Below are 27963 nucleotides of genomic sequence, written 5' to 3'. Positions count from 1 at the left end.
CCTGCACTGCCCTCTGGCTGGGATCCTCATGGCCTCCGAGTTTGACTTGCCCACCAAGCCTTCTCTCAGCCTTTGTGCTGAGCTCAGATGGCCTGGCCTTCGGGAGGCCTGCCTGTTCTTCTGCCCCATCCCTAGGGAGGAGTCATGTCCACCCTTGCCACCCCCTCCCTGCGACTGTGCATGGCGGTGGTGCTGGGGGTCATGGGAATTTGTGCTGTGACAGTTAGGAGCTCCTGGGGCTGGCCTCCTGGCTGGGCCGGCAAGCAGCTTGAGCTTCATCACCGCTACCTCACTGCTGCCCCACTCGGGGCTGGACACCAAGTGGGCAGCAGTCGTGACTGTCAGCAGAGAGAATGACCAAACACGGAGACATCTGCTTTATTTGTTTTGAACATTGGTCCCTAAGCCCACAGATAGGGCTTGGTGTGAAACTGTGGCCTTCGGGTGTCTGTTCCCAGGCTTGGTTCCTTCTTCGGAGCTGTCACTGCGAGGCCAGGGAAGCTAGCTGCTCCTTACCCCTACAGAGGAGAGCAGGTCACATCTCAATCACAGTCCAAGTCTGCCCAGAAACCCCCCAGCCCTGGTCTCAGCTCCAACGAGGTGTACCAAGAGGGACTCAGGGTACCCTGCCCCCAGAGCTCCCTGTAGATGGTGCCGCTCCAGTGCCAAGAAGCAAGGATGTCTGCACATCAACCTCCCGCCCGATGACCTGGGACTGTCTTGTCCTCTCTGTGCCCTGAGAGCAGGCCTTCGCAGAAGGTGTCCTTAGTTGGCACCAGCTCATGGGAAACCTGCCATTCACCTAATCTCCCTGGGGGCGGCGGGAAACCAGTGAGAAGGTGGCACAGTGCCCAGGGCCTGCCTGCCCCTGGAGGTGATGCCTGACACACAGCCCCTTGCGCCTCACCCACAGCTCTTTCTCTGCCCTCTCATTTAACTGCATGGAAAGTGCTCTCTGCCCAGGAGCCAGACAAATCAGGCTTCCGCCATTAGGCTGAGGGGTTGCATTCAGGTGGTCCAGGAGGGCCCCGAGAAAGGGGTATCTTAGCCTGCAGTTCCATGGGTCCTCAGAGACTCTGCCAAGGTGAGCACTGGGAATTATGACTCCGTGTTTCAGGGTGTTCCGAGACTTTACTAAATCTGGCCGTGTGTTTTCTCAGCTAGGAGTTGTTAAAAAGCCACTCATTTTCTCGCCATTCTGTTTGTCTCTGACTGGCGGACGTGCCCTTGACTGCATTCTTTGCAGTTCATTCGGGCTTTGTCAGCCAAGGTTTTGGCAGACCCAGAAGCTTCTGACAATTGGCGTTCTGCTTTGGCATTTAACAGGGTCACTCCTATTTGGGGATTAACTCCAAAGTCATGTTCGTTTTGCACATGCCTGGTGTGAGTGCCAAACATCTATCCATGTACCTGCCTCCCAGTCATAGGGGCTCTGGTGGCGCAGGGGAGTCTGTGTGACCCAGAGGAAGCCAGGAACACAGTGCGCTGTTCTGAAACTCTTCATTTGTGGACGTTTGCGTTTTCAATGAGCTCTGGGTACTCTCAGTTGACACACTGGGCTATGAACCCCCAGATCAACGGTTCAAACTTAGCCACTCCACAGGGGCAAGATGAAGCTTCCTCCTGCAGTGGATGTTTACAATCTTGGACACCCCACAGGGATCGTTCTATCCCGTCCTATAAGGTCAGTAGATGTTGGGATCAACTTGATGGCAGTGAGTTCTTGGAACACACACACACACACACACACACACGGCGGTGTCGCTGTTCTTGTCGTGGGGGTTTTGTGTGCCCTTCGGTGGTATCACTCAGAGCAGTAGTAGGGAATGACAGCTGAGCTCTCTAAGATAAAATACAGGTTGGTGTGCCTTCGGTGGTTACCGTTCGAGAAGATGTTGAGTAATTTCTAACGGTGCTAACCTGACTAAAACAGTGTCCAATTATGCAGATACTTTGGTGTGTTTGTGCTGTGTTGGGAATGTTACGCTTAGAGGTTTCCTTTGTGGTTCGAACCAGTACTGGCTGAAGGGCATGCAAGAGGGGTGACCTGCAGCAGGAAAGGGTGGGTGGGAGGACTACTTTGGGAGCCGCCAGGGGACAAAAACAAGGCGGTTTCAGACAGCAGCACCCACCTGGAAGCTGCACACAGGTTGACCGTGAGGCAGAGGGCCCTTCACTTTGAAGATCTGTTTTAACCTTAGGAAGATTCTATTTGCGCTTAATTTTCCCTCCATTAACAAACTGATTTTAAAAAAATAATTTTAAATGGAAAATCCTTCTAAGGAGTGTATAATTCATTTTGAATTGGTACCACCAAGTCTTCAAAAGTAGAAAGGCTGATAAAAGTATGCTTTTACCTCCAGATGCTATTGATTATAAGCATGGATAGATTTTCTTTCATTAGGAGCTCAACTCTGATTTTATAACACGTGCATACTTATGAATTAAATTTCTCAAAGGTATAAGGAACTAGTAAGACGATCCATTCTGATGTAGAATCTGGATCTTTACACGTAACTTGCATTAGATGTTAAAGAATATGTTGTACAGAAAGTCACTGAGGATTGATTCATTTAATACACTCAAAAGTTTCACTAGTCTGAGCACTCTATTAAAGGTTTTTTAGAGAAGAGCTTTAATATTAAAATAAACTTTTCTTTGATTGCTGGCTTGAAGGTTACTTTGTTCTTTGGACAACCAGGCTCCCAGACAAGGGTGGAGTTGGGCTCACCAAACCACCCAGTCTTGAAAAGGCTGGTGTTTACTTAGTAGGTTATAATTTTAATTGCTTTTAATCTCTAACTTGTTTCTTTTGAACCTATATACTTCAGATTAAAAAAAAATAAAACTTTGATGCCTTTCAAATTTATATACCTTAAAGGTTCTTCCTTGGTTTAAATTGTGTATCATATTCAATTATCAACATATATCATTTTAGGGTGATGAGCCTACGTGAAATGATTTAGTCTAGTCTAGTCGACCGAATGAAGACCAACTTAAAACTGAAAGTTTTAGCATGGGTCAGAAAGCTAGAAGGAAGGCAAATGACTGATAATGTTTCTGTATTTTGAAGAAAGAAACAGAGAATAGTTTTGTCTGTGTCAGAGTGTGAAAGACAGTAAGGCAAAACTTGGGAGTGTGCAGGAAGTCGTAGAAAGTTTGCAGGGACGTGAACGTTAGTGACATTGGCTTAGAAAACAAGAAACAATGGGATGTTTAAAAACTTTTATGATATTAGACCAATTTGAGTGGATTTATCAGATGGAAAAAGCCTGGAGAATCATACACCTCAAAATGTCACAGTGGTGACAGTGCTTTCAACTGAAATAGTAGTAAATTCAGTCTCTAAAATGAGTTAAGCGAAGTAGACCAAAAGCCCTCACCCACATGTTTATCATGATGATCAGTTCAAGTAAATACTGATTACCAGGTTAAGTAGATTTGGCCGGTGGAAATGAAGTGGGACCAGGGAGGACCAGGGGCATGGCTGAAAGAAGTTAGACACGATTGAGGTGAATCACTTCAACAGTTTTTCAGTGATAAAACTTAGGAACAAAATGAAACACGTAAAACTCTTAGGAATAAGATTTGTCTTAACATGTTTCTTTTTGTCTAACATTCTTTCTGACCTTAAATTAACTTTGGTTTTTCCTTGATTATGGAATTTCCCAATCAAGCCTCATCTATAATGATTTAATCATCACCATATCAAGTTTTGTCACTTTTGTTGACCTGCTAAGACATTTGACACACACAAAAAAGGAGGGACTATATTGGACTTAATAGAAGACTAATGTCATGAGGTTGGAGTCTACCAGTCGAAATCAAAATTTCTAGAACTCTGGAAGGTGACAGGATTCATGAATTACTACTGACTCAAAAATGGTCAAGAATAGAAATCAGTCACTAAATATATTAAATGTTTCTATAAAGTCTTTGGAACTATCAGGGCATTTTAAGAGTATTCTCTGTATATAAGTAACAACTTTTCTCATCTGTCCCAGTGGTTTAACTTATGGCTTTAAATAGCATGGCTCTCAGATTGAGCCCAATGGCATAAAGGTCAACAGTTCAAAACCACAAGCCACTCCACAGGAGAAATATGAGGCTTTCTACTCCTGTAACAAGTGACAGTCTTAGAAACTCAGGGGGGCAGTTACACCCTGTCCTATAGGGTCGCTATGAGTCGGAATTGACTCAATGGCATTGAGTTTGGTTTTTGGTTTTATTAGCAAATTTTACAAATTCAGCATGACTGGCGAAGCTAATGAAATTAATCTACGGGTTAAAAAGTAGAGTAGCAGTAAGACTTCCTGCTAAGTCCCAAGGAGACAGCTTTCTGTTGGAAAGGATGAGTGTTTCAATGTCCATATTGATGTCCTTGCTTAGATATAACGAGGCTTTTACCGAATGTTGTTGCTACTGCTGGTTTTTAAGATACAGACAAACACCTCACGGTACTTACTGTCCTTGATCTTAAATGCTATTTTCAAACATCTGGACTAATATTGCTGCTAAAACTTTGCTGACAAGCTATTTCAAGCCAAAGCTATCCCAGGCTGCCAGCTCCTATAAAGACCTACATTGTTCTCAGGTTTACCAACGGCATGAACTAATTCAAGTGCACACACGAGTTACCTCGTGACCGTCAGCACGGTTCCGGTAAGCAGGCATGAGCACACTAGCGCCCAGTTAGCAGTGTGCGATATTTCTGCCCGGTCTCTGGCTCTCTTGGCTTTTGGGGTAGCCCACACTAGCCATTTGCCCTTCAATGTTCCTCTTAAATTTGGGGACTTGGGAGAACAAACCAAAACACTGGTGCCGAAAAGCCATTTCTAATTTGAATGAGGGTCCAGAAAAACCAGGAGGCTGATTTGCTCTGAGTCCTGTGCTCTATTGAAGATGCTCAGCTTTGGTTTGGGGTCAAGTCTCAGGGAGGACCAGAGACCAGCTGGTTGGGAACTGCCCAGCTGGCTGGGCTCGTTGGAGACACCATTGGCGCTGGAAGCCAAGGTCCCCAGGCTTCCTCCACCCCAGGGACTTCCCCCCTAGTCCAACGAGAGAGGCACCCTGTGGAGCAGGCCCTCGAGTACCCCTCAGACCAGCACAGGGGGGCCAGGCAGGGCTCACATACACCGAGACAGGGCATTCTGGGTTTGGGTTCCCTCTGTGTCCCAATACAGGCTCTGCTTGGCCGCCCCTCCTGGGAAGGCACTGTTCCCGGTGGCCCTCTGGCCTGCCCATGTGGTTCACCGAGGGCCTGTGGGAACAAGGGACCCAGGCAGGGCCCTTCATTCTACCTGAAGGGCCACACACTCCCACCTCTCTGCCCCCTCCAACAATCCTGGGCTTGGCACCCCACCTCAGGCACTGCTCCCGCTTCTGTCCTCAGTGGGTCAGGGACCCTGAAGGTGGTGCCCCGCCCACCAGGCTAAACTCTGCAGGAAAGTGTGACCTCAGGAGAGTGGCTGAGGAGGCCTGGGGCAGGAGACCTAGCTCTGGGGAGTGCTGATTCGGCAGAAAGCTGCAGGGCAGCAAGGGATCCTAGCCCCCCAGCCTCCCCTCAGCTTACCTTGTGGGCTGCACTGACACAGCGCTGGTAGGCCCTGACCAGCTCGGAGCACAGAAGCACTTCCTGCAGGTTCTTATGGTAGCACTGGAGGATCTGGGCCTGCAAGGCGGAGCACACGGGCTTGGACGGCCGGGGTCTGTGCAAAGACAGGACAAACAGCCTTGAAGAGATGGCCCCGGGCCAGCTGACCACTGCTGTGAACTGCGCAAAGGGCCGCTGGCCACCTCTGCTTGCCCCTCTACCTTTCACATTTTGGTGAGAGAGGAATCGTAGGGCAGAGAGAACCCCTCGGGGGATATGCTGGAAGAGAGAGGGGCTCTAGATGGGAGAGGACCACAACGCAGAGGTTTCATGCTGCCACCCAGACCCCCAGCCAGCAGGCGGGGTTGTAGGCGGGGACCTCCAGGCGCTCCCTTGGTGCCCCATGAGGACACGGCGCCCACTTTGGCTTGCCTCACTGTGCTCACTCAGTCCTTCCCCCAGACTTTCTCATGTTGTTCTCATGTACCTGTGACCTTATACCGCGTGTGTATAAACTGTACAGAGGAGTGTCTTTTGGCAGGGCTACCCCCTTTGCTTTCAAAGCTGATGCTCGATGATGAGGAAAATCTGAAAACGACAGAAATGTCTGAGCAAGAAATGAGAACTATTCAGAATTTTATACCTCTGAGGTAATCACTGGACTGTTTTGGGGGTACTTTGATTTTTTTTCAAAGTACTTCAGAACCCACCAAAAATTGAGTATGTTCTTTATCTTTTTTTCACATTTTTTATCAGCATGTCACACATATCATACAATTCAATAGTTCAGTGACTCAATCATATCAAGAATTGTACAATCATTACCACAATCAATTCCAGAACACACACACCGCCCCACGATTAAACTGCCTTACAATAAGTTGTGTAATTACAGTTAGTTCCAGAGCTCCCCGGCCCCCACCCCACCGAATATGTTCTCTTTCAAAATGTGAAATAAAAGCAAGCAACCAGAAAAGGGAAACCTTCTAGTTGAGGTTAACGCCCAAGCTCCCTTGGGAAATATTTAGTGGTTTGTCTTCTTTGGGACTCCTCTTCCCATGGCACCTCCCTCCCTTTGCACCCCCAGAGCAGTTCACGCGACAACGCTTACTGCACTTGGGTGCTTACCTGCTTCTTTGTCTGCTCCTATCACCTGGATGTGGTCCGGGCTGCTACTGATCATCCCCACTGTACAAACCAAGAGTTCTTGGGTGGCACAAATGTGACCGTGCTTAAGAAAGATTAGGGGTTTGGAGCCACCCAGGGGAGATAGGCCTAGGGGTCTACTTCCCAGAAGTCATCGCCTTCAAAACTCTACGGAGCCACGTGGGCTCCGCATGAGACTGACTCAGCTTGATGACAACCAGGTTGGTCTGGTGCCCAGCTGTGCAGATGAGGAAACTGAGGACTAGGGAAACCAAGCACCTAGTCCCAGGCTGCACAGCCAGTAAGGGGTGCAGCTCGGATCTGTGGCCCACATGGTTTGAGTCACGGCATTTCTACGGATCCACTTTTCCTGAAACTGTTTTGAAGGCCACAGTCACACGGGGCCTTCGCAGTGGAACAGGGAACCACGTGGATATCTGCCACTAGTCTTTCACTGTTACAAACTGCTCAGGGCTGCGGGTGGCTAAGAGGCGTTTTAAAATGATAAATGCATTTGGAAATCACTCCTCAAGTTTCTTGGCCATGAAGAGAGTCATTATTATGCTCTGCGCATAACTTTACTTCTGCAGAACAGATTCAGGTTCCCACTCAGCTCTGCCTTTTTTTTTTTTCGGAGGGTGAAAGGGGGAGAATTATAGTTTAATAATTCTCTTGATTCAGCGTTATCTGAAACATTAATAAAATTTTTTTTCTTTCCTGCCATGGAGTAGATGCTTGGAACAGACAAAGACTGGTTATTATTTTAAGATATCTTCTGGCAAACAAAATGTATCAGCTAATAACATTAACTAAGGGAAGATCCAATGGGTTAGGAAGTAAGACGCCCCATCCTTAATGATCTCACTCAGAAGCAGTCTGGAAATGGGCGCCTGCATATGGCTGTACCTGCTCCTTGCTGCCATCCACACCCATCTCCTCTTGTCCCCTCATCCCTAAGCCCACTGTCTCCTCTCGTCAAGACGGCCACCGACGGGCAGCTTCAAACAGGTGCCCCTCAAGCCACAGAGCCCAGGACTGCAACAAGCAGGTGGCCTCTGTGTTGTCACTTTTTATCGACTGGAGAAATACACACACACACACACACACACACACACACACACACACGCGTTGTTGGTTTCTCATTGGTCGGAATTTGGTCATTCGTTCACCCCTCCATCACTGACAAGGGGAGTGGGGTGACTTTTCTGGTTGAAGATCAGGCTTGGACAAACACACTCACGTGACAGCGCGCCCTCCCGGGGAGGAGGAGGGCAGAAGAATGCCACTGGACCTCAGGGAGGGTGACCTGTGAGATCAAAATTATGATTGGGTTCCACATGGGCAGGGCTAGGTCCCAGAGGAATCTCCTGAGGAGATCACATGGTGGGGATTTGACCAGCGGTAACCTACCAGAAAAGAGATTCCTCTCGTCTTTGTGCCTGAAACACACATGGGGTGCTTAGAGCCCCCTTTTTCCAAGCAAGACTGACTCTTCTTCTCCCATGGCTGCTGTTCGGCGTGTCCGAAAACCAACTGAGGCAAGAACGAGACAGACCGGAAGGTGCTTGTGTGTGCGTGCATGGGGAGTGTCACCTCCCCTTTCACCCTAAATGCTTGTAGGACGTATCCATGTCGAAAAGGTTCTACATAGAGAAACCTATTAAAAACCCTCCCAGCATGGATACATCTAATTGTGGACCTTTTCAAAATCATCTTCCTTGCAGGACAGCCAGCCTTTCAGATCCGCGTGGCATCTCAGGCAAGATGCTGCTACTGCTGGTTTACTGTTTCTAGTCCCACGTTCCGACTTCTTTCCCTCGTTTGGAACATGCTAAGTCATCTGCCTCTTCTCCAATTCCCTCCCTCCCTCCCTCCCTTCCTTGTCTCAGCTCTGGTTCCCCATCCTGGGAAGGCTGCAGACGTGTTCCTTCCGTATTTTCACCAGGCTTTGGTGGTGGGAGCCGAGCTGGCAGGTGGACCCTCGGCTTAGCTCCCACCACGCTCCTGTCCCGTGGCCTTTCTCTGGCTCCTGTCCCGATCACATCCACAGCTAAGCTTACACGCCGGCGACTTCCCTTCTGTTCCTTCTCACACCATACTGCTCCTCTCGACTGTACGCCTGCCCAGGCTGAAGTTCTCTACCCACGGCCCCCACTGCACGGACTTGGACTTGAAGCAGTATTTCCCCCTACCCTCAGGGGGTGACCTCCTCCTTGGCAGCTGTCCCATGGCGGGGGCCGGGGCTAGCGGCATCACTCAACAGAGACCACTGTCAGAGGACTCACTCAAGGAGAACCCCAGGGTCAGTCAAGACAGGCCTCTTCTGGAGTTGTAACTGTGAGAGGCTCGCTGGCCTAAGTGGAAAAGAAGATTCTGGGGAACAGGATCTTGAGGATTCAGGAGCCCTGGGTTTGCGTCCCAAACGTCCATGTCCTCTTGGAGCAAGATTTCTAGGCTTTCCAGCTTTACTCTCTGGGGCCGCGCAACGGAGACCGAGACCTCAGGGCACAGGGAAAGTAAAAACGATAAAATACATCATTGCTGCAAATCAAAACAACAAGGAGCTATTGCCTCACCACACACTGACAGCAAAGTTAAACACACACACAACACAAAACCAGAACACAACACCTTCCAGCAAGGGTACAGAGAGGTTGGAACTCTTGTACACTGCTGGTGGGATTATAAAATGGCACAACCACAGTGGGAAACAATATGGTGCTTCTTTTAAAATTTGGAAATAGCAACATCAGATGATCCTGCAATCCCACTTCCAGGTAGATATTCAAGAAGCAATAACTGTAACACCACTAGATATATGCACGCATCAGTTCAGAGCAGCAACATCTCAATAAAAACAAGATGGAAACAAACTAACTGCCCATCAACAGATGGACCTATAGAGACCGGCGTGCTCTGCACGCTGTGAGGGGTGACAGCGGGAACACATAGGGAATTACCCCCCGTGATTTCCCTAACAGAGGGATGGGAGGAAACTGGTTCCCAAACCAGTGTGTTGGAGAGATGACTGGAGAAGATCAAGGTTAAAACCATGTCAGTGGATCCCATCTCTGATACACGTTAGGCCTGATCTGGCTCTCAACATGATCTGTGGTTTTTTGTTGTTTTTGTTTTTCATATTGGTGGTCACCTTCTTGAATTTTTATCACATGTTTCTTCTTTTCTGTAGATGAAACGCAGGCTTGTTGAACCGACAGAGGCAGCAAGTAGAATAAGGGTCCCGGGGGGTGCAGTGGGGGCGGGGGAAGAAGCCATGTTTCCAAACTGATTGCGCGATCCTGCTTGATGTAATCGAACACTGGAACAACATGGCATCTGTATCAGCTGCCAATAAAGTGGTTTTGAGCAAAAGATAATAAAATGGTCAACCATTAGAAAATAATAAGGATGCGTCTGTGACACCCCTCCTGATGTGGAAGGAACTGGAGGCCGTGATGCTGAGGGAACCGAGTCTACCCCCAGCGCACGACGACGACAAGAGACCACTGCGACGGAAACAACAACAAAACCAAGGGAAGGTTTTCCCACAAAGGGCAGAGGAGGCTAAACCACGGACGAGTGTGCAGACCCATGCGAAGGCAATCTGCACTAGAGGGGAGGTCCGGCAACAGTGGCCGGGGCAGAGCAAGGCACGAGGGGGAGAGGTCGGTGCTGTGTCTACGTGCACAAGCCTGCAGCTACGGTAAGAACAACGATCTGCAAGTGGACAGATGGACAGGCAAGCTTACAGGTGTGAGAAGAATATGACTCCGGCCCTAAAAATAGGTATGTTCCGCAGGTGACAGTTCTACCATGGTAGGTACACATGCGGCAGATATATCCCTGAGTACAGTGAGGTATGCGGAGGGCAAAGCTGTTTGAAACCTGCTTAGATTCCCCCCCCCCCCCAAGGGGGATGAACAACGGAAACGTGGGTAAAGGGAGACAGCGGTCAGTGTAAGCTATGAAGACAATAATAATTTATAATTTATCAAGGGGTCACGGGGGGGGGGGGTTGAGGGGGAAAAAGAGCTGATCCCAAGGGCTCCAATAAAGAGTGAAAGTTTAGAAAACAGATATGCTTGATACAAGTGATGTGTGGAATGTTACAAGAGCTGTAAGAGTCCTCAATAAAATGATTTTTAAAATAAATTGAGAAAAAAAGTTCTTAGCCAAAGTCAACCACTTGGAAGGGTGAGTGGTTCGGTTTGAGGGCCCAGAGCCATCATCTCAGGGGACATCAAGGTCAGCTGGCACAACCCAGCCCGCTGGTGAGGAGCTAGCTACTGGGGACTTCAAAGCCTGGAGTGCCACCTAGGGAGACATGCCTGGTCTCTCGTCGCGTGGAGTCTAGAAGCGTGAGGGAAATGAAAGCTCTGTGGAAACACTTAGTCCAAAGGACTCAAGGATCGTGTGAACCTCAGTTTCCATGACTCTGGGACCAGAAGAAGGCGATGGTGCCTGGCTCCCATCACGCACCACTCTGAAAGCATTACCTTAGACAATCCTGGGCCGAGGGGAATCAAAGCATGCAACAAAACTCAAAGTCACAAAGACTGGACTTCCTGGTCTGAGAGAGATGTCTGGAATCCCTTAGGACCAGAGTGGAACTCACCCCCCGTGTTAGGCTGAGTTGTCCACAGAAACAAAACCAGTGACGCACGTGCATGCATACAAGGCATTTCATATCAAGAAAGCATCTCAGTCTCGTCCAATTCAGGTTCTTGGGTCTGACGTTAGCTGGGGCCTGCTTCAGACTCACGCAGCTGCAGGCCCACGATGCAGAGAGGTGAAATGGGACGCATGGCAGATCACAGGCTGGTGGGTGCAGCAGAGTCACATGGATCCAAGGTTTGTGGAAACAACGCAGAGCACTGAGGACAGCTTGGAGATTGGCTCCCATGGTCAATGGCCCACCTGGGGCTACCCTGGAGGCAGACACAGACTCCCAGCAGGCAGGAAGGCAAAGAGCCAGAGAGAGGAGAGACATTCCCACTGCCCCTCCTTCAAAAAGGCCACACCCCCAAGGAGGCATCATCAGACTGTGACCTGATTGATAGGTTGGACTCCATCCCTACGCTTTCACACAGGTGCAAGTTGACATAAAATCTAACTGCCACCTCTCACCTCCACCCCAAACACACTTGTAGCTCAATTTTTCAGCCAAACAATAGACAGGCCTATAGTATGAACTGGGGGGGAGTAGGGGGACAGTTGTTTACTCCTTAGGCAAATGGGACAGGGCCACCACCTTTCACAGTTCATGGCCGGCGGAGAATGCTGATGACTCAGCCATGGGAGCTGAGGAAGCAATGGCTGGCCTGTTTCTCTGCCTGAGATAAATGGACACTTGCCTCCTGCTCCCTGACTAATGCTGCAGAAAGCAGTGGACTGCTAACTTATCAGTTACTTCATGTTCTCAACTTTGTCCTCTCCTCCAGTCTCTGAATACCTCAGCTGATGTGTTCATGCTTCTTTGTAAACCTTCACATGGTGAACTGTCCCTCTGTGTAAACCTGTCATGTGTCACAAGCTACGTGCAGGGAACGTATTTAAGTGTGCCCCTAATAAAATTCATGACCCCGGAGTGTCTATATTGCAGGGACCCCTGTGCCCTAACTTTGGCTATCCCTTGTGTGTTATCTTCTGCAGATCGTACCCCCTCGAGCCTGTTTGATGTGTAAGGCGAGAGCCGGTCTCTGTATTATCTTACAATGAACAGTAACCCCACAGAGGGCGCACGCCTTAGAACAGTGGTTCTCAACCTGTGGGTCGTGACCCCTTTGGGGGTCGAATGACCCTTTCACAGGGGTTGTCTAAGACTACCGGAAAACACATATTTCCGATGGTCTTAGGAACCAAGACACGGCTCCTCTATTCGTCTGCAGGTGGGTCCACCCACATGTAGATATGCCCACATATGAGTACCTGGCACGAAGACTGTTACCTATGCTACACCATGCTTCAAGACAACCCTTCATTTCTCTTTGTCATTAGAAATAAATACTTCAAAGTATATAATTACATATTGTTTTTGTGATTCATCACTATGCTTTAATGATGTTCAATTTGTAACCATGAAAATACATCCTGCCTATCAGATATTTACATGATGATTCATAACAGTAGCAAAATTGCAGTTATGAAGCAGCAACAAAAGTCATTTTATGGTTGGGAGTCACCACAACATGAGGAACCGTATTAAAGGGTCGCGACATTGGGAAGATTGAGAACCACTGCCTTAGCACAATAAAAAATTCGAAATCAAAAGGGTGTTATTTTCCAAGGACCAAAGTTGAGAAGAGTTGAAGAGTCAGGAAAAACAGGTGAGAAACACAGGTTGCTTTGTGGGGATTGTGATCACAGACATGAAACAAAATGTGTTCGCACTGTTGACTGGATTTGCTCTGTGCACCGCCACCCACTCCGCAATGAGAAAGTGAACTGTTGCCACCAAGTCTTAGAAACCTGTATTCAACCAAAATGTCAAAATGGGAAGCGGCAGGTTCTCCGCGTGGCCTCACGTCTGGAGATGGCGTCCTGTGTCTTGAAGACGTCACACTCCCATGTCTCCCAAGGCCAGTGCTGGCACCCTCTGACTTGTGTTTCGTTGTGTTTGGGGAATGACAAGAAATCTGGGGGGCAAGATCCGGGCTGGAGGCTGGATGGAGTAAGGTTTCCCAGCGAAACTCTGGGGTGGCCTTGCTGCCCTCAAAGCATGAGCAGGTACGTGGTCTTGACGGGAAGAAAAGAAACACTTCTGTGCTTCCTGGCCTTTTCCTTACCCATGTCGTTTTCTATTAAGTTTTTCTTCCTTCTGTTTTGTTTTCTATTTTCTTAACCCATCTTCATAATAACCCCCTGTGACTGTCTTATGTCTTTCGAGATAAATCTATCAAAATTGCCCCTTGGGCATCGTCCCCCAAAAGACAGGCACGGTAACCTTTTGGCTGGTAGAGCTGACCTCGTGACCTTTAAAGCTGGCGTTTTGAGTGGGTCATGTGTTTGAAGGCACGCCTAGGCGACAAAGACAAGTACATTACTGAGTGAATTGTTGGCTGCTGTCCATGGATCACAGGCAACCCACGCCTACTGCTACAGAGTCAATTCTGCGTCCTAGGGTGGCTATATAGGGTGTCTGAGACTGTAACAGAGTCTCCCCTTTCTCTCACAGAGTGGCTGGTGGCTTTGAACTCCCAAGCTGGCAACTGACAGCCTAAATGCATATTGCACCGTGCCCATGTTTAAACACCAGTATTGTATGAAGTGAGGCCCGAGTAGCAATACTTTAACTCCACCTCATATTTTGCAGGGTTGCAAATGAGCTGCTCGTTTTCCCCTGACCCGACAGAGCCTGCCCCTTCATCCCTGCCTTCTCCCTTCTTATAGGTCCCAGTGCATTTTGAGCCCCAAGTGCAGGAGAAACTGGGGCATGGGAAACCTGACCCATTCACATCAGTGTCACCCCTGGAACAGAGAAGGCTGCGATCCCCTGGGATGACTCAGGAACAACACGAGGAGAAAGAATGATAGGTTGGTGTCAACTGGAAGAAATCTCATCCGCTTTGTCTCCAAAAAGGCTCTGCAGGGGCAAGACAGGGCGCCCACAACTCTCAAAAGGTGCACTTGTTCCAAACACAGCCACTCCCCAAGTGGCCCGCTGCCACCATTTGACAACGCACACAAACCTGAGCCTTCCAGAAACGTCTGCTTTGGGAACAGTTGCCTTTTAAATACCCGGATAAATGTATTCACAGTGTACTCAGAACTCTGCGAGATCGGAATCCATTTTCTCCTCCGACCTGGGGGCGTTTCCCTGGCAAGCAAGTCCTCTGTGGGCTCAGCTCCCTGAGGGGTCGGCATCCCCCGGGGTCGGCATCCCCCGGGGCCACGCACGGTCTGAATCTCTCAGGTCTGAGCAGCCATGCTAAGGACGTCATTGCAATTCGCCGGCCCACCTTTGCCTCACGCGTGTGATGGGAACAGCCACATCGGCAGAGGCTTCTGGGAACCCCAGGGAGGCAAGAGGTGGCTGAGGAAAGATGCTGCCCTTGTGGGGAGGCTGGCATTGCCAGCTGCCATTGGCTGCCACGGCCAGCACCACTCCACCGCACCTCACAGGCTGCCAGCAGTCTGGCGCTCAGGCTCTGCGCCACCGCAGAGGGTGCCTGCCCAGTGTTTCCCTGCCTCTCCAAAGCTACTCTGGGAATGGGGCATGAGCATTACAGACCAGGGCACTTGGAGCTCCTATCAGAGCTGGCACTGCTTCATCTGCTCAGATCACAGCCGCTAATCTCACAGAAGCACCTTCAGCATCTCCAGAAGCCAAAGGGCCCCTTAAAGAAGCCGTGTGAGCAGAAAGACTGGAAAATTTCATAGCATGGAGCCCCACGTGCGCAGCACTGGGATGCTCTCTGGGCAGCTCATTACCCCTCACCCGCTTCCCTCGAGTGCGCCCTCTACGAGATTCTGGTTGGAGCGAGTGGTTTGCGCTCAACTACTGATGGAAGGGTTGACAGGATCTACCCGGGGGCACGGCAGAAGAAAGACCTGGTGATCAGAAGCCCTGGTAAACCTTTGGGGGATGCTCTGCTCTACAAAGCACGGGGGCCCAGTGAGCCGGAATAGACTCGATGGCAGGGGGCTTGGTTGGGTTTTTAAATAACGCAATCATTGCTCGTGCGACAGAGAAAATGGAAAAGCGTACTTAGAAAAAAGAACAACATGAACCAGGACTCAAAATGCACACAGCGCCCCCTCCGTGACAACCAGCAGCACGTACGACCAGGTAGAGGGGAGGCTGGGGATGAGCTGGCTTTTGGAGCCCATTCCTGTCTAGGATGGTAGGGACATGAGAAAGGCAGCCTGCACTGTGCATGCGGCCCCGCCTCCCCATCGCTCGCCACACCTGCAGTACCTGCATGTCTTTCTCCCACCCCCAACTCAGTCTTGGCCTCTGCCCCATCTTCCCTTCCCAGCAGGCCCCGTGCTCACATTTTGTTTTGTGTGAGGTGGACCCCTGAGCCACCCCATCAGAGCCATCCCAGACTTCCTGCTCCCCTCAGTCCCACGCTCATTCCCACAAAGCTCCCTAGGCACTCATGACCCACGTAGCCAACAAACCTCAGGATTCTTGAATCTGCACAACCGAAGGCCGCTCGGGTGCCTCCGAGCCCTCTATGGGAGCCACCAGGACTGAACCTCCACTCCAGTCACCTCCTTTGGTGAAATCTGCCAGTCTCCAAATCCGACATCTGGGGGTCATTTTCCATGTCTCCTCCTTCCTTCTAATGAGTGCCCCTGGCCCTCTCCACCCCTGCACCTATCTCAAAGACTTACGCTCTTTCTCCATTCCCCGCTCCCAAGTAGCCACTCGCCTGTCTGCCTCCACATCCACTCTCCAGCACTTAGCTGACCTGTCTGTCCCTCCCCGGGTGGCCCAGTGATACTCCCACACTGTCCCCTGGAGATCTTCTGCCTCCCTGGGTCCAGCACTCCCCTCCAACCGCTCCCCTGGCACCCCATGTCCCGCCCTCACCTCTACTCCCTGAGGAGCCTTGGGGTCTGTCTGCCTGCACCCCCCACTCGAGCTCCTTCATCGGGGCATCCCTGGCCCAGCTTTGACCTGTCCTGGCTCCACCTGGAGCGCCGTCCCCTTACCTTGCTCTCTGTGCCTTCACCATTCCCCTTTCTCCATGAAAAACACATCCAAGCCTCCAAAGAGTCTATGGAACTCAAACCATTGTTGACTCTTATTCTCCTGAGTCACAGCCCTTTGGCTTCTCTTCCCTTATCACACTGCCCCTAAAGTACCAGGGGGCCTTTCTCTCCCCAGTCCCCCCCCCTCTTCTGAGTATGCACGCAGACCAACTCCAGGCTCCAGCCCCGCCCCACCCATCAGCTCCCAGTGGACAGCCCACGGAGCCGGTACTGCTCTGTGTAGTGGTGCCTGCTCCTGCATGTGCAGCGTCCATAGGGCCGCGCCAGCCCGGCGACCCCGAGTCCCGTGCACTCCCACCTCACCCACACACACTTGTCTCCAAGCTTTATCTGCTGGACACCCTCTGTTCTGTGCCTTGTCTCTGTCCTCATGGCAACTGCCTCAAATGGTTCCTTCCCTTCCCTCCAGCCCATCCTCCTCTACACGGAGATCAGTCTGTTTTCTAGAACAGAAAGCAGGCCACCGATATCTAAAAACACCAAGATAGTTTCAAACAAAAGGAAGCAAGCCGACACACGTGTTTATTGGGTGAGTGCAACGCACGGGGCCCTGGGCTCAGCGGGATCTGAGTTAATGACCAATCCGCAGGAGCATCTTAGGAGGGGGAACTACGTGAGCCGTGGCTGAGAAGTAGACAGGAGCTCAGTGACTCAGCAGCTGCCGGGGTTCACAGGCTGAGAAGCAGGGCCAGGTTTCAGGGCTGAGTCTCGGCGCGGGGCTCTGCCAAGTCATGGGCGACGGGCCCACCCTGCAACCTGTGGACACCGTCCGTTGGCCTGTCTTCTTTCTGATCTCCATCCCTCCATCCTCTAGCCAAACAGCAGCGACCTCCCTGGGGCTGCAGCCACAGCTCTGTTATGTTCAACCAACACGGTGTGCTTGTCCGTCTCCTCCCAGGCTTTGGAGTCTTGGGCGGGCGGGGCCCAGGTCTGCACCCTTGTACTCTGTGCACACCACGGGCAGGCAGCTGTGTCTGGAACAGAGCGCTCAGGCTAAGTGGCCCTGAAGCACGGTCACACAGGAATATCGGGAGGGGGTGCCCTTTTATAACGCAGCTTCTCAGTCGCACACACAGGCAGGATGGCATTTCATCCACTCGGCCCCTGGAGTCACTGGCGTCCTCAGCCTTGAGATGAGGAACCTGAAGACAGGAGAGTCTGCAGCCTCCCAGGAAGCCCAACATCATCTCTTCCTCGGGTTCCCTCCCCCTGCGGGTCAGGGCGCTCAGGCCTTCCTGGTCCCGAGGAGGTGTTTAGTCGTGGGATCCAGGCTGGGCCACCACCATGCCAAGATTCTCAGGGGGCTGGGGCAAAGATGACCCTTCAGGGAAATGTTTTTTTGGAAACTGTGGGAAGACATATCATTGGACCTCCCAGAGCACACACATCTCTCGTGCCAGTTGAGCGTCTAGAGTCAAAACTAAGAATCGTTCTTTGCTTTCCTGTATGTAAGCTAACACACCCGACTTTGCCTTCCATTACACTGGGTTGGGTCTCCGTCACTTGCAACCAAAAATGTTGCCTGGAGAAGACACCTTGGTGAGGCTGGGGGCCAAAGGGGAGTCTAAGAAAAACCTCAGTCCATAGGAAGGTGATCATGTCGAGAAGAGAGTGGACCCATTGTACAGAGAGAAGGCAGGGTTGGCAGCAATGGATGGACAGACCATTACTAGGAAGCCATTGAATTAATAGCAACATTTCTGATCCAGAGGGTGGAAGTCCTCCCTCAGATGTGCTGGCAGGCCCAGTGCCTACCAGCCCCACCAGTTAGTTCCATGTCAGTAAGTGTCTACCGTCTGGTGAAGGGTTTGCATATCATCCTCCAATCCTTCCACCCGAAGTGAGGACAGTCTCTTCTCACAGATAAACGGAGGTTCTCCAATTGCCTCTTTTTTCCACAGGAGGAATAGATGAGCTGTAATGTCAAGTATCTACAGCTCTTTCCTTGGGCCCCCACCCCCACCCCGGGAAGCCTTCCCTGGTGGGAAAGGTTTGGGGTGGAGATCAGGCGAAGAGAAGTGGTGAAGGGCACATGTCCACATCAGTAAGCAGCAGTGGCAGCAAACCCCCTCTCCTCTGAGACACTACCTGGAGCAGGCCTGTGGCTGTAGCTACTCGGAGGACCAACACATGCCAAGGACCTACTGCGAGGATGTCTTTAAGAGTATAGGTAGACAAGAAAGGTTGACGGGAGATGGTAACTGGGAAGGTAGACAGACACATTGCCACAGCAGCTGTGTGAGCCAGATGTCAGGGTCCCCGCTCTGCAGATGGGGATGCTGATTCTCAGAGATGCTCACTGAACTCCCCAAAGCCAATGGAGTCGGGGTAAGAGGCTGGTGTATTTTTTTGCCCAGACCCTTCCTCCCTACGTGGTCACTATCACCACATTGCCTTTAGAGGAGAGACTTGCCTATTCTAGAGAGAAAACAACCCAGAGTATACATAAACCTTGTTCCAAGCCACCGTTCTGCCCCAGACTCTCAGTGGGGCTAGAGTGGAGCAGTGATAAATGCAGGCGGGCTGGCGACAGAAAGGAGGATCAGTGAGGCCTAGATGATCAGGCCGGGATGCAGAGCAGGGGCGGGGAAGGAAGCTTGGAGAGCTGATGGCCGTCTGAAACTGATGCAAAGGGCAGAGTGGCCAGTAAAACCCAAAGAGAGCACGCTGTGAGGCCCTGGGGCCAGAGAGAGCCCAGAATCTCTGCCTGGCCTGTGTGGGTCCCATGCCAGTGGGGTCTAGCCACCCCCACCCGGGGGCTCCCCTGTGAAGCCCAGGTGTCTAGCGTCTCCCTCAGACTCACTTCTATAGCCGAATATGCACAAGGCCTTTCCACAAGCGCATTCCCAAATCCACTGTGGACGCTCTACTTTATCGAATAAATGAAATCTCATCAACTTATCCTTCTTCCATTATCACTGCTGACATCAATCTGACAATATTGGCCTGGTGTGGAATTGGGCTATTATATATCCTCCTGCTATTTAATTTCAGAGAAACATCAGCAGGGGCGGGGGTGGATAGACGGAGCAAGCTTTTTATTGCAGGCAGCAGTAAGGAGATTCCGAGTGAATTAGACATTCATCTTCGTCAGGGCCAATCTTGCTGCTCAGGGGAGGTTTTGCTTTAACCTGGGATGAAGGCTGGGCTGCCGCTGAGAACAGCTGGTTACGAAGGACTGGTTAACTGGCTGCTATTGATGAAATGCCAGTCAGTCTGGTTAAGTCAAGCCTGAAGATCCCACCATCGATCCGCGTGCCTCGCAGGATCACTAGCCGCTGGCTTCCAGCTGTCCCTGACCCGTTAGGCAGAGAAGTCAGCTATTCTGAGAGACACAGACGGGGGAGATGGCACTTGTACTGAGTGCTGAGGAAATGCTCTTGTTCCCAAGAGGAAATGAAACACAAATTGGCCCCTGGCTACCACTTATTCAATGAAGGAGAGGCTGCCTTACGATAGGGTCTCTTTGGGGACTGCAACCAATTCTCTCTCTCTTAAACACACACATACATGCACACGCACGAATGAGGAAAAGGCCATTCCTGTCAGAGTTCTTTGTTAAACTGAAAGGATGGGGACTCGCCTAAGAACTCCTCCAAGTACACGCACATGCAGATGGCCATGGTGTTGGTGCGGTCTGGTCTTTGGAGCTGAGGAAGGATAGGGTTATCTCTGATGGTTAACAAGAGGGTGCAGTCATGGGGTAGAGAGGTCAGGGCAGTGGCCTCCGGAGCAGTTCCTGGGCCTCTCTCTGCTCATAAGAGACGCCCCCTCCCCCAGCCCCCAGTGGTCACCCAGCATCTGCGGTCTCCAGGGACAGTGGACCAGGCTCAGAGCACAGGACATGGGAGACTACTTCAGCTGCAGGAGACAATGGGGGGCATAATCTTACAGCTTTACAATGCTCAAACCCCCGGATCCTGAAGCCAGGCGAGACCCCGTAACTCTCTGTTACTGCCCGGAGTGAATCACTCCTTGAAGGCCCCAGGATCCCACAGACTTGAGGTGGCTACTTCTCCCCCCACCCACCCACCCCCTTCCCAGGTTGTCCTAGGCATCTTCTAGACACTTCCCATCACTCCTGAGTCCCTGTCCTCCTTTTCCACCTGGACCCCCGCCTTCTTGCGATCTCTGAATCTACTGTGAACCCCCAGTCCTGTAGCACACGAGGTCCCGGGTCTGTGCTTTGCCCCTCAGCTGTGCTGACTAGCCTGGTTCCCAGCACCTGGTCACACTGCCTCCTCTGAATCACCACCCTGACCCAGCTCCCTTGGCACGGGTTTTCTCTCGTCTGCGCAACTCTGGCTGCCTGTCCCGTGACCTGCTCTCCGGACATGGAGCCATCTCCAGGGTAAAACTCTGCTGTGCCCGACTAAAGACTTCCATGGCTCTGTGCCGCGCTTTACGCCATTCACTCTGGGCACACATACTTGCTGAGTGTCCCCTGAGGGTACTTCCCCATCCCGCCCCAACCCCCCCCCCCCCCGCAAGCCCTAAGGTGGAATCGGTGCTTTCTTCCACAGCCTGAAGGCCCAAGGGCCCAGGAAGGCCTGCTGCTAGATGTGGTCTCAGGGCCACACTTGGCGGCACCTCAGTGTCATCCTCAGGGCCATCACCTCCCCAGCAAATGCTGCAGCGCTTCTCGACTTCTCCCACACCTCAACACCTCTCCTGGCTCCCAGACCACATCCCTTCTCACCTCCAGCTGCTGCCCCCAAGGTGTAAGAACACCCATGCCAACCAAGAAGAGCACCCAGGCCCATGGCAAAGGATGGCAAGTACCTGCTGTTAGTCTGGGTGGACTAGAGACAAATCCAGGACACTCATGTGTGTATAAGAAAGAACTTTATATCAAAGAATGATTGTAGATTAAGAAAACATTCCAGCCCAGCCCAAATCAAGTCCACAAGTCTGATATTAATTAGTCTATTTGCTCAATACCAGTCTATGAACACTTCTTCACACTCATGGAACCACGCAATAATGTCGAAGGCAGGAAGATCACAGGCCAGTGGGTGGAAAGTCTTGTGGATCCAGTGGTGATGGAAGCATCTCTGCACTGACATGGGTCTCCACGTGGCTCCTCTGCTCCAAGGCTCTGGCTGCCATCAGCCTAGCTCTATGTGGCTTGTTAACAGGAATGTCTTGCAGGGAGAGAAAGCAGAGAAAGTGTCTCCCGCCTCCAGGGAGGAAGAAAGGAGTTCCCAGAATCCTCAGGAGAAGGTCATACCCACACAGAGGCCTCATTAACCATGACCTGGTTGACAGGCTAGCCTCCACCCCTTTGCGAGTTGACAGGAGATTCAGTAGCGGCCACACCTGCCAAGTTATGTAGGCCGAAATCCCTGGACTCGGCGGGAAGAAGGGCCAGGTTGGGTTCCCAGACAGGTACACCGCAGCACTGGCTGTGACATGACATGCAGGCGAGGGCTGAGGCTGGATCCCACGCCCATCTACATGAGGGGAAGCTGAGATGCCCGCAGACAGCTGGGACACCCCCAAGGGATGGGCTCGGGTGCTCAGGATGCTGAGGCAGATTTCTTCTGTGTGTACTGTTCACCCGCCCTGGAGAGTCTCAGGGAAGTTGCCCCCTTCTTGGAATGCCCAGAGTACTCTTCTTTACAGTCCAGGATGACGGTGGGTGATTCTACCTCAGAAACGTCCTAGGGCCATAGGGAGAAGGGAACCTGGGGCCCTCGAACCCAGTTGGTGGCACTAGCTTCCAGAGAGGAGGTACTGGTGGAAACTGGGGTCCAGGTCCTAGCTGACTGACCCAGATACCCCCGTACAAAAACCACCCAGGATTTTTCCTGGTTTGTGTCCACGGAAGAAGACCCCAATCTCACCAAAAAGAAACGTGGCTTGATTCACCTTAACAAATTACAGTTGGTGGCCGGCCTAGCCCCGCCCTGGTTCCCAGGCCCTGGTTCCTGTCCCTGTGCAGTTCTGGGTTAGAATGGGCCTGGGGTGGGCGTGGGGGCAGGACAGGTCACTTGTCATTTCCGGTGCAGGGTAGAGGCTGGTGTGACTGTTCATGAGACCAGGAGCGGCTTCCAAGCCCACAAGAAACTCCCGCTGCCCTCCAGATGGTGATGGTTGGGGGATCTTCTCAGACCTCCTTAGGGGTTCCAGCAGCTTCCACTCCGAGCTCCTGAGAGCCGACAGCACCCCGCCAAGTCGGCTCCCCTGACCTTTATGTTTGGATCCCTTCCAAGGGCTCCACTAGCCTCTCAATCCCGTCTGACCCCACCCAGAAGTCACAGCGTGTCCCATGCTTTCTTCTCCCTGGAGGCCCCCGGTCTAACACTCTATGCCTCGGTGCCCCTCCTGCCCTAGCCCCTGCACCTGCTGGGTTTGTGTGGCCTCTGCTCACCAATCCCCGCACCCCCCACCACCGGCCTTTGAGCACTCGCTGTGAGCCAGACACCAGGACGGAAGCAGGGCCACAGTGAGCACACCAAGGCCTGCCCTGGCCCTCACAGACTCTCAGTGTCGTGGAGAAAACCACACACCGCAGAGGGAGAATCACAAACACAACCAATGCTGTGGAAGGAGGCACAAGGGCGGGGACAGTCCCGAATCTGGGAAGACCCTCATAGGGGACACATGAAAGGCAGAATCCCATTGATTTGGCTCTGAAATCTCTTGGGAATCTGTTCAAACTTCTCTGTCTCTCTTGCCCTAATTTGGAATCCCATCCTTTCTGAGTTGGATTCTGCCATAGCTTGCTAATGGTCCCTCGGCTCCCTCTGATCTGCCCTCGATTCTGCCACCAAAATGACTAAAATAATTGGACTGTAGCCGCTCCTCAGTTTCTGATCCTTTGCTTTTTTTTTTTTTTAAGCCCTATTTGATAGAATCAAGTTCCCTTTCCATGGAAGACTACGCCCTTCACAGCTTGGCTCCTGCTTCTCTGTACCGTCTCTCGCAGCTTCTCCACTTGTGTTTCCTGCTTTGTCATGGAGGGCCTGTGGCTGTCTCCTGAGCCTACACATTTCCTCAGGACCTGTGCCAATGTGGCGTGGTCCTCAGTTGGCCTGACAAGCCAGCCTACTGGCCTTCTGAGAGGACACTCTACAGGTTCCGTGGTCTCAGAGATGGGTGGGAGGCAAGTAGACCCCTCTGATGGTGGGGGTCTGTGGCACACTGAGTGGTTTCTCTGGCCTGTAAACTCCCTACCCCAGACTCACTCCTACCACCGATCAGTGCTGCACACAGCTGGCACCCCATCGCTGCAGGCAGGAGGAAGCTCCTGGCCTCCTCTCAGTGCTGCCCATATTTCTGTGGGCTGCATCCTGGCCCCACCCTTGCTTCTCTGGTCAGTCTCCTCCCTGCTCCCTTTCCAAGTTACCATGTGACCCTGCAGGGGAAAGCTGGCTCTTCCCTGGGCCCCTTGCGACTGTTTGGTCTGGCTGGAGAGAAACACTCATTCGGCGTCCGAATGCCTAGAAGAGGGGGAGCGGTGTTTCTGTGGGTCCTGATGCTGACCGCTACCCCATCTGCGCAGGGCAGACTGGACCTGCGTGCCGACAGCCGTACAGGGCGGGGACCCCATTTCAACATCGTTGTTTGCATTTTCATCAAACTGAATGTGAAGTGGCTGTTCAGTAAATCGATGGGCCGAGTTATCTGAGGCTTATATATTTGGGGAGCCCATCCAACCGATGCAGCACGCGCCGGCATGGCTAGGCATGGGAGTTGAATCTGAGGGCCCAGTCCAAGCGGCTCACCCAGGGCCTCTTTAAAAGCTGTGACTGCCTTGAAGGAGGGAGGCAGTGCAGTCTTTTCCAACTTCCCCGCATGCTGAGCTCATTCGTTTCCCTGCTGCTAGCTGCCCCCTCACTCTCTGCAGCGCCTCCTCATACTCCCAGGGCCCAGTGGATTGCCATCAGGGCCCTGGCCCACCTTCCACCCCATCCCAAGATGGGACATGAGGGCCTCCGGGAGCCCTTCGTAGCTGCAGGGGCTCAGTAACTGCTGGATGGACAGAAGAGAGGGCATGTGCTCAGGAGTGGCCTTCCAGGCCACCTACAACCCCTCCCGGCCCACCCACGTCTGGCCAGTCCCAGGCTGTGCTCCACAGCACCGGAAGAAACAGCGTGGGCGACGGTAATACCCTAAACACGGGGGTCCCAAAGGCCTGCCCCTCAAGGGCAAGGCAGGCCGGGTGGCATGTTGGGAGCTATCGGGAGAAGTTCGGCATCCCTCAAGGAGCATGGGGCAGGGAGAGAAGGAACCCCGGGCTCAGTTGGTAAGCCAAGAACGAAAACCCCAAAGACAGTAGTTCAAATGGGCAGCAGGGCCACAGCACGGCAGGAGCCACGTCTGTTCCGCTCGAGCCCTTCCAGTGAGCGGTCCTCTCATCCATCCATCCTTCCACACTCGGACTTCCTGTGTGCCCTTAGCATCGAGAAAGCAAATCCAAGTTTTGAGTCCTTTATATTCCAAATTCACCAGCATGCTCCTTGACGCCTGCTTGTTACAGGCTCCTTCCAGGCCCAGACTCAGGATCTAGACCTTGGGGACGTCCTGGAAGCCCCTCAAGTGTCCAGAGATAGCCTTTTTTGTGGCACCACTGTGATCGCCTCTGCTTCTTACTTGGGGCCTCCCTCAAACTGCCTCCCACAACTGACAAGAACCCCTCCTGTACCCTGTCCACCCCAGGTCCCCATCAAGATGCCCAAGCTGACCCTAAGGTGAAGGGCAATTTCTAACCGGATCCCTTCCGCCCATCCTCAACAGTGCTTTTATTCACTGGGTTTTAAATTGTAAAATGATTCTATCAGCTCAAGTTTTACACATAGTCCCAATGAACAGAGAGGAGCACAGGGCTGGGGTGGGTGCTTGGAGAGGGCCCTACTCCTTTGTCCTTCCCCTTCCCCGTTGGTCTCCACCAAGGAGACTCAGAAACACAGAACTGTATGAAAAATCACGCCAGTCTCCTCGTGAGTAAATCGGGGGTCATCTAATCAAGAGCCTGAAATTCGGGTCTGCCTGTCCCTCCTTCATTGTTAGGGTGGATTGAGCTGGGCCAGGTTGCAGTACAAACAGACAAAGGAGTCAACAGAACTCACGTAGCTGGGAATACCCACCCATGTGGACTCACACTACAACTGGGAAAGCCTACAGATGAGGTGGCCCTCCAGTCACAAGATGACAGTCCAACTTCCCCACATTGCCGGGAACACCACAGCAAATCCTCCTTAGGTCCACCTCCTCCCGCACTGACAAGTGACCATCAAGGACGAGGGGGGAGCCATTGTGCCATCTCTGTACCCTCTCATCCCTGCCTAGCTAGGGCCAGACCCACTTTTCTCGAAGTTTGATTATCAGGGTTGGGGAAGGTGGCAGGAGCTGAGCAAGGCTGTTGACACGGCCTGACCCCAGGGGAAGAAAATAAGCTCAGAAAGCGGAAGTAACTTGGTAAACCACAGCTATGTAATGATAAGAAGAGGCTATGTCTAGATTTTCTCACTCCCATCAACTCAAGGCACAGAAGGACCCTGGACTACTTTCAAAAACAAATGGTGAAAGCAGTTCCTTCCTATCTTCCTTTCCCCTTGCAGTGAGGCCAAGCTGGCCCCTGGCATGTGGGGAAGTGGGATGGGGTGGACCGGGCCCAGGGGAGGGCCTGACAGCTGAGGCAGTGCCAGGTGGGGGATGGTGGAAGGAAGGTAGCTGGTAAAAAGGCAGCCAGAATGATTGAGAAACTGGTTCCACAGAGCAAATTAAGCAAATGGGTATATTTCTTAAATAGCATCGGTGTCAGTTTCCTAGCTCCCTGAGAAAGAATTTCTAAATATGTGGGATGTTGAACTGGAAGTGTCAATATGACCTCCAGGGATTTAAAAAAATAACATACACCAAGAGATATGGAAATGCACACAAGGGTATGTGCAGAGATACGTCTGTTTGTGTGTACACACATGCTTCCTCCTAGTTCTACTCACTTAGAACATGTAGATGCAGGAGCCTTCCCATTACCATGGAGTCTACTCTGACTCATAGCAACCTTACACGTTTCTGAGACTTATAAATCATTGCAGGAACTGGCACTCATCTTGCTCCTGAGAAGCAGCTGGTGGGTTTCAACAACCCACTTTGTGGTCAGTAGTCCAACTTGTATCCCACAGGGCCACCAGGGTTCAGGAGAGGCTCCTGTGGAGCTCCTGAGTGCACATTGATAGAGCATCTTGATAGAGCATCAGGCTTTGGTTTCTCATATTATTTTCCAACAGGGTCGGCACAGAGAAAGAACAACATAATCCTGGAATGCCCTACCCCAGGAAGAAGCGGCGTGCTGTGGAACAAAGAGATATGTCCAAAGGATGCCAGAAGAATCCATGTTAGGGTGACACCTAGGGCATTTTGCCCAACAAAATGAGAGTGTCATGTGTACAGTAGCCCCAATGACTCCTTACTCGCCTGAACAAATCAGCGATGACCTCAAGGAATGGGAGAGACGGGGGAACTCTGCCTCAGAAGATCAACTGATACACGTGTAAGCAGTGATGGAAAGAGTTACCGCTTGGCAATCAGTGATGGCCGGTGCAGGGGTGAGGCATCAGGAGGTATGAAGGGTGCTGGGAGGAGGGCTAAGGGAGTTACTAGCATGATATTGGAGATATCCCCGAAAATACCAGTTTTAGGGGGAGTGGGTCTTTCCAGTGGAGAGACCAAACCAATGCCAATGTGGCAGGGGTCAATGTCAACATCCTGGCAGAGGAGTCTGGGGTGAGGCACTGGGAAAACCACCGCCCCAGTTCTGGGGACTTCATGCCAAGGCACAGCTTGAGCCTGGTCATGAGGAGACATAGGTTGATCACGTTTAAGGATCACCCTACAGAATGAAAGGCTGCTGGGCAGAGAGATCGGAGAGCATCGAAGTCCTAAGAGACAAAGGGAGATTAAGGAACTACTCTATATTAAAGGAGGCTGATGGCTCATGATGACAAATACAACACATCTTGGGATAGGATCCTGGGCCAGAGGGTATAAAGAGATGTTACTAGGGTAGCAGGTGGAATGAGGATGTTATCGTATTTAATTGATGTTGAATGGAAGGGCTGGGTGGGTAATGGAGATACACAATGGATTGCAGGCCTTAGAGGTGCCCAGTCACTGTATCAAATGAGGAACCTCTTTTTATAAAGGAAGAAGAGGCGATGGAGCACATGCAGTAAAATGTAAACAACTAAGGCAGCGGTTCTCAACTTGTAGGTCGTGACCCCTTTGGGGTTGCCTGCTTCATAACAGTAGCAAAATTATAGTTATGAAGCAGCAATGAAAATAATTTTATGGTGGGGGGGGTCACTACAACATGAGGAACTGTATGAAAGGGTTGCGGCCTTAGGAAGGTTGAGAACCACTTAACTAAGGGGTCTTGGTTAATGGATGCAAGGATCCTTTGTCTTGTTCTTGTGTTTCCACGGCACTGAAATTACTTTGAAATAAAACAAATAAGAAGGGTGGAGACTGGATAGGCCTGGATATACTCAAAATGA

The 27963-nt window shown here is 51.6% G+C and overlaps 1 protein-coding gene across 1 annotated transcript in view; it reads right to left on the bottom strand.

Annotated features, from left to right (window-relative positions):
• Positions 1-354: 354 nt before the first annotated feature.
• CHCHD6 (coiled-coil-helix-coiled-coil-helix domain containing 6) overlaps positions 355-27963 on the bottom strand; it is a 375967-nt gene continuing 348358 nt past the window's right edge. The window contains exons 7-8 of the mRNA XM_075550254.1: positions 5573-5708; positions 355-518 (exon numbers count right to left, since the gene is read on the bottom strand). Of these exons, the coding sequence (XP_075406369.1) occupies positions 513-518; positions 5573-5708 (142 nt within the window). The 3' untranslated portion in view covers positions 355-512. The remainder of the gene's footprint in view (positions 519-5572; positions 5709-27963) is intronic.

Source organism: Tenrec ecaudatus, chromosome 5 (genome assembly GCF_050624435.1).
Source record: "Tenrec ecaudatus isolate mTenEca1 chromosome 5, mTenEca1.hap1, whole genome shotgun sequence".
Lineage (NCBI taxonomy): Eukaryota > Metazoa > Chordata > Mammalia > Afrosoricida > Tenrecidae > Tenrec > Tenrec ecaudatus.
The sequence above is the reverse complement of the archived record's forward strand: the minus strand, read 5'-3'. Positions and strand labels throughout refer to the sequence as shown.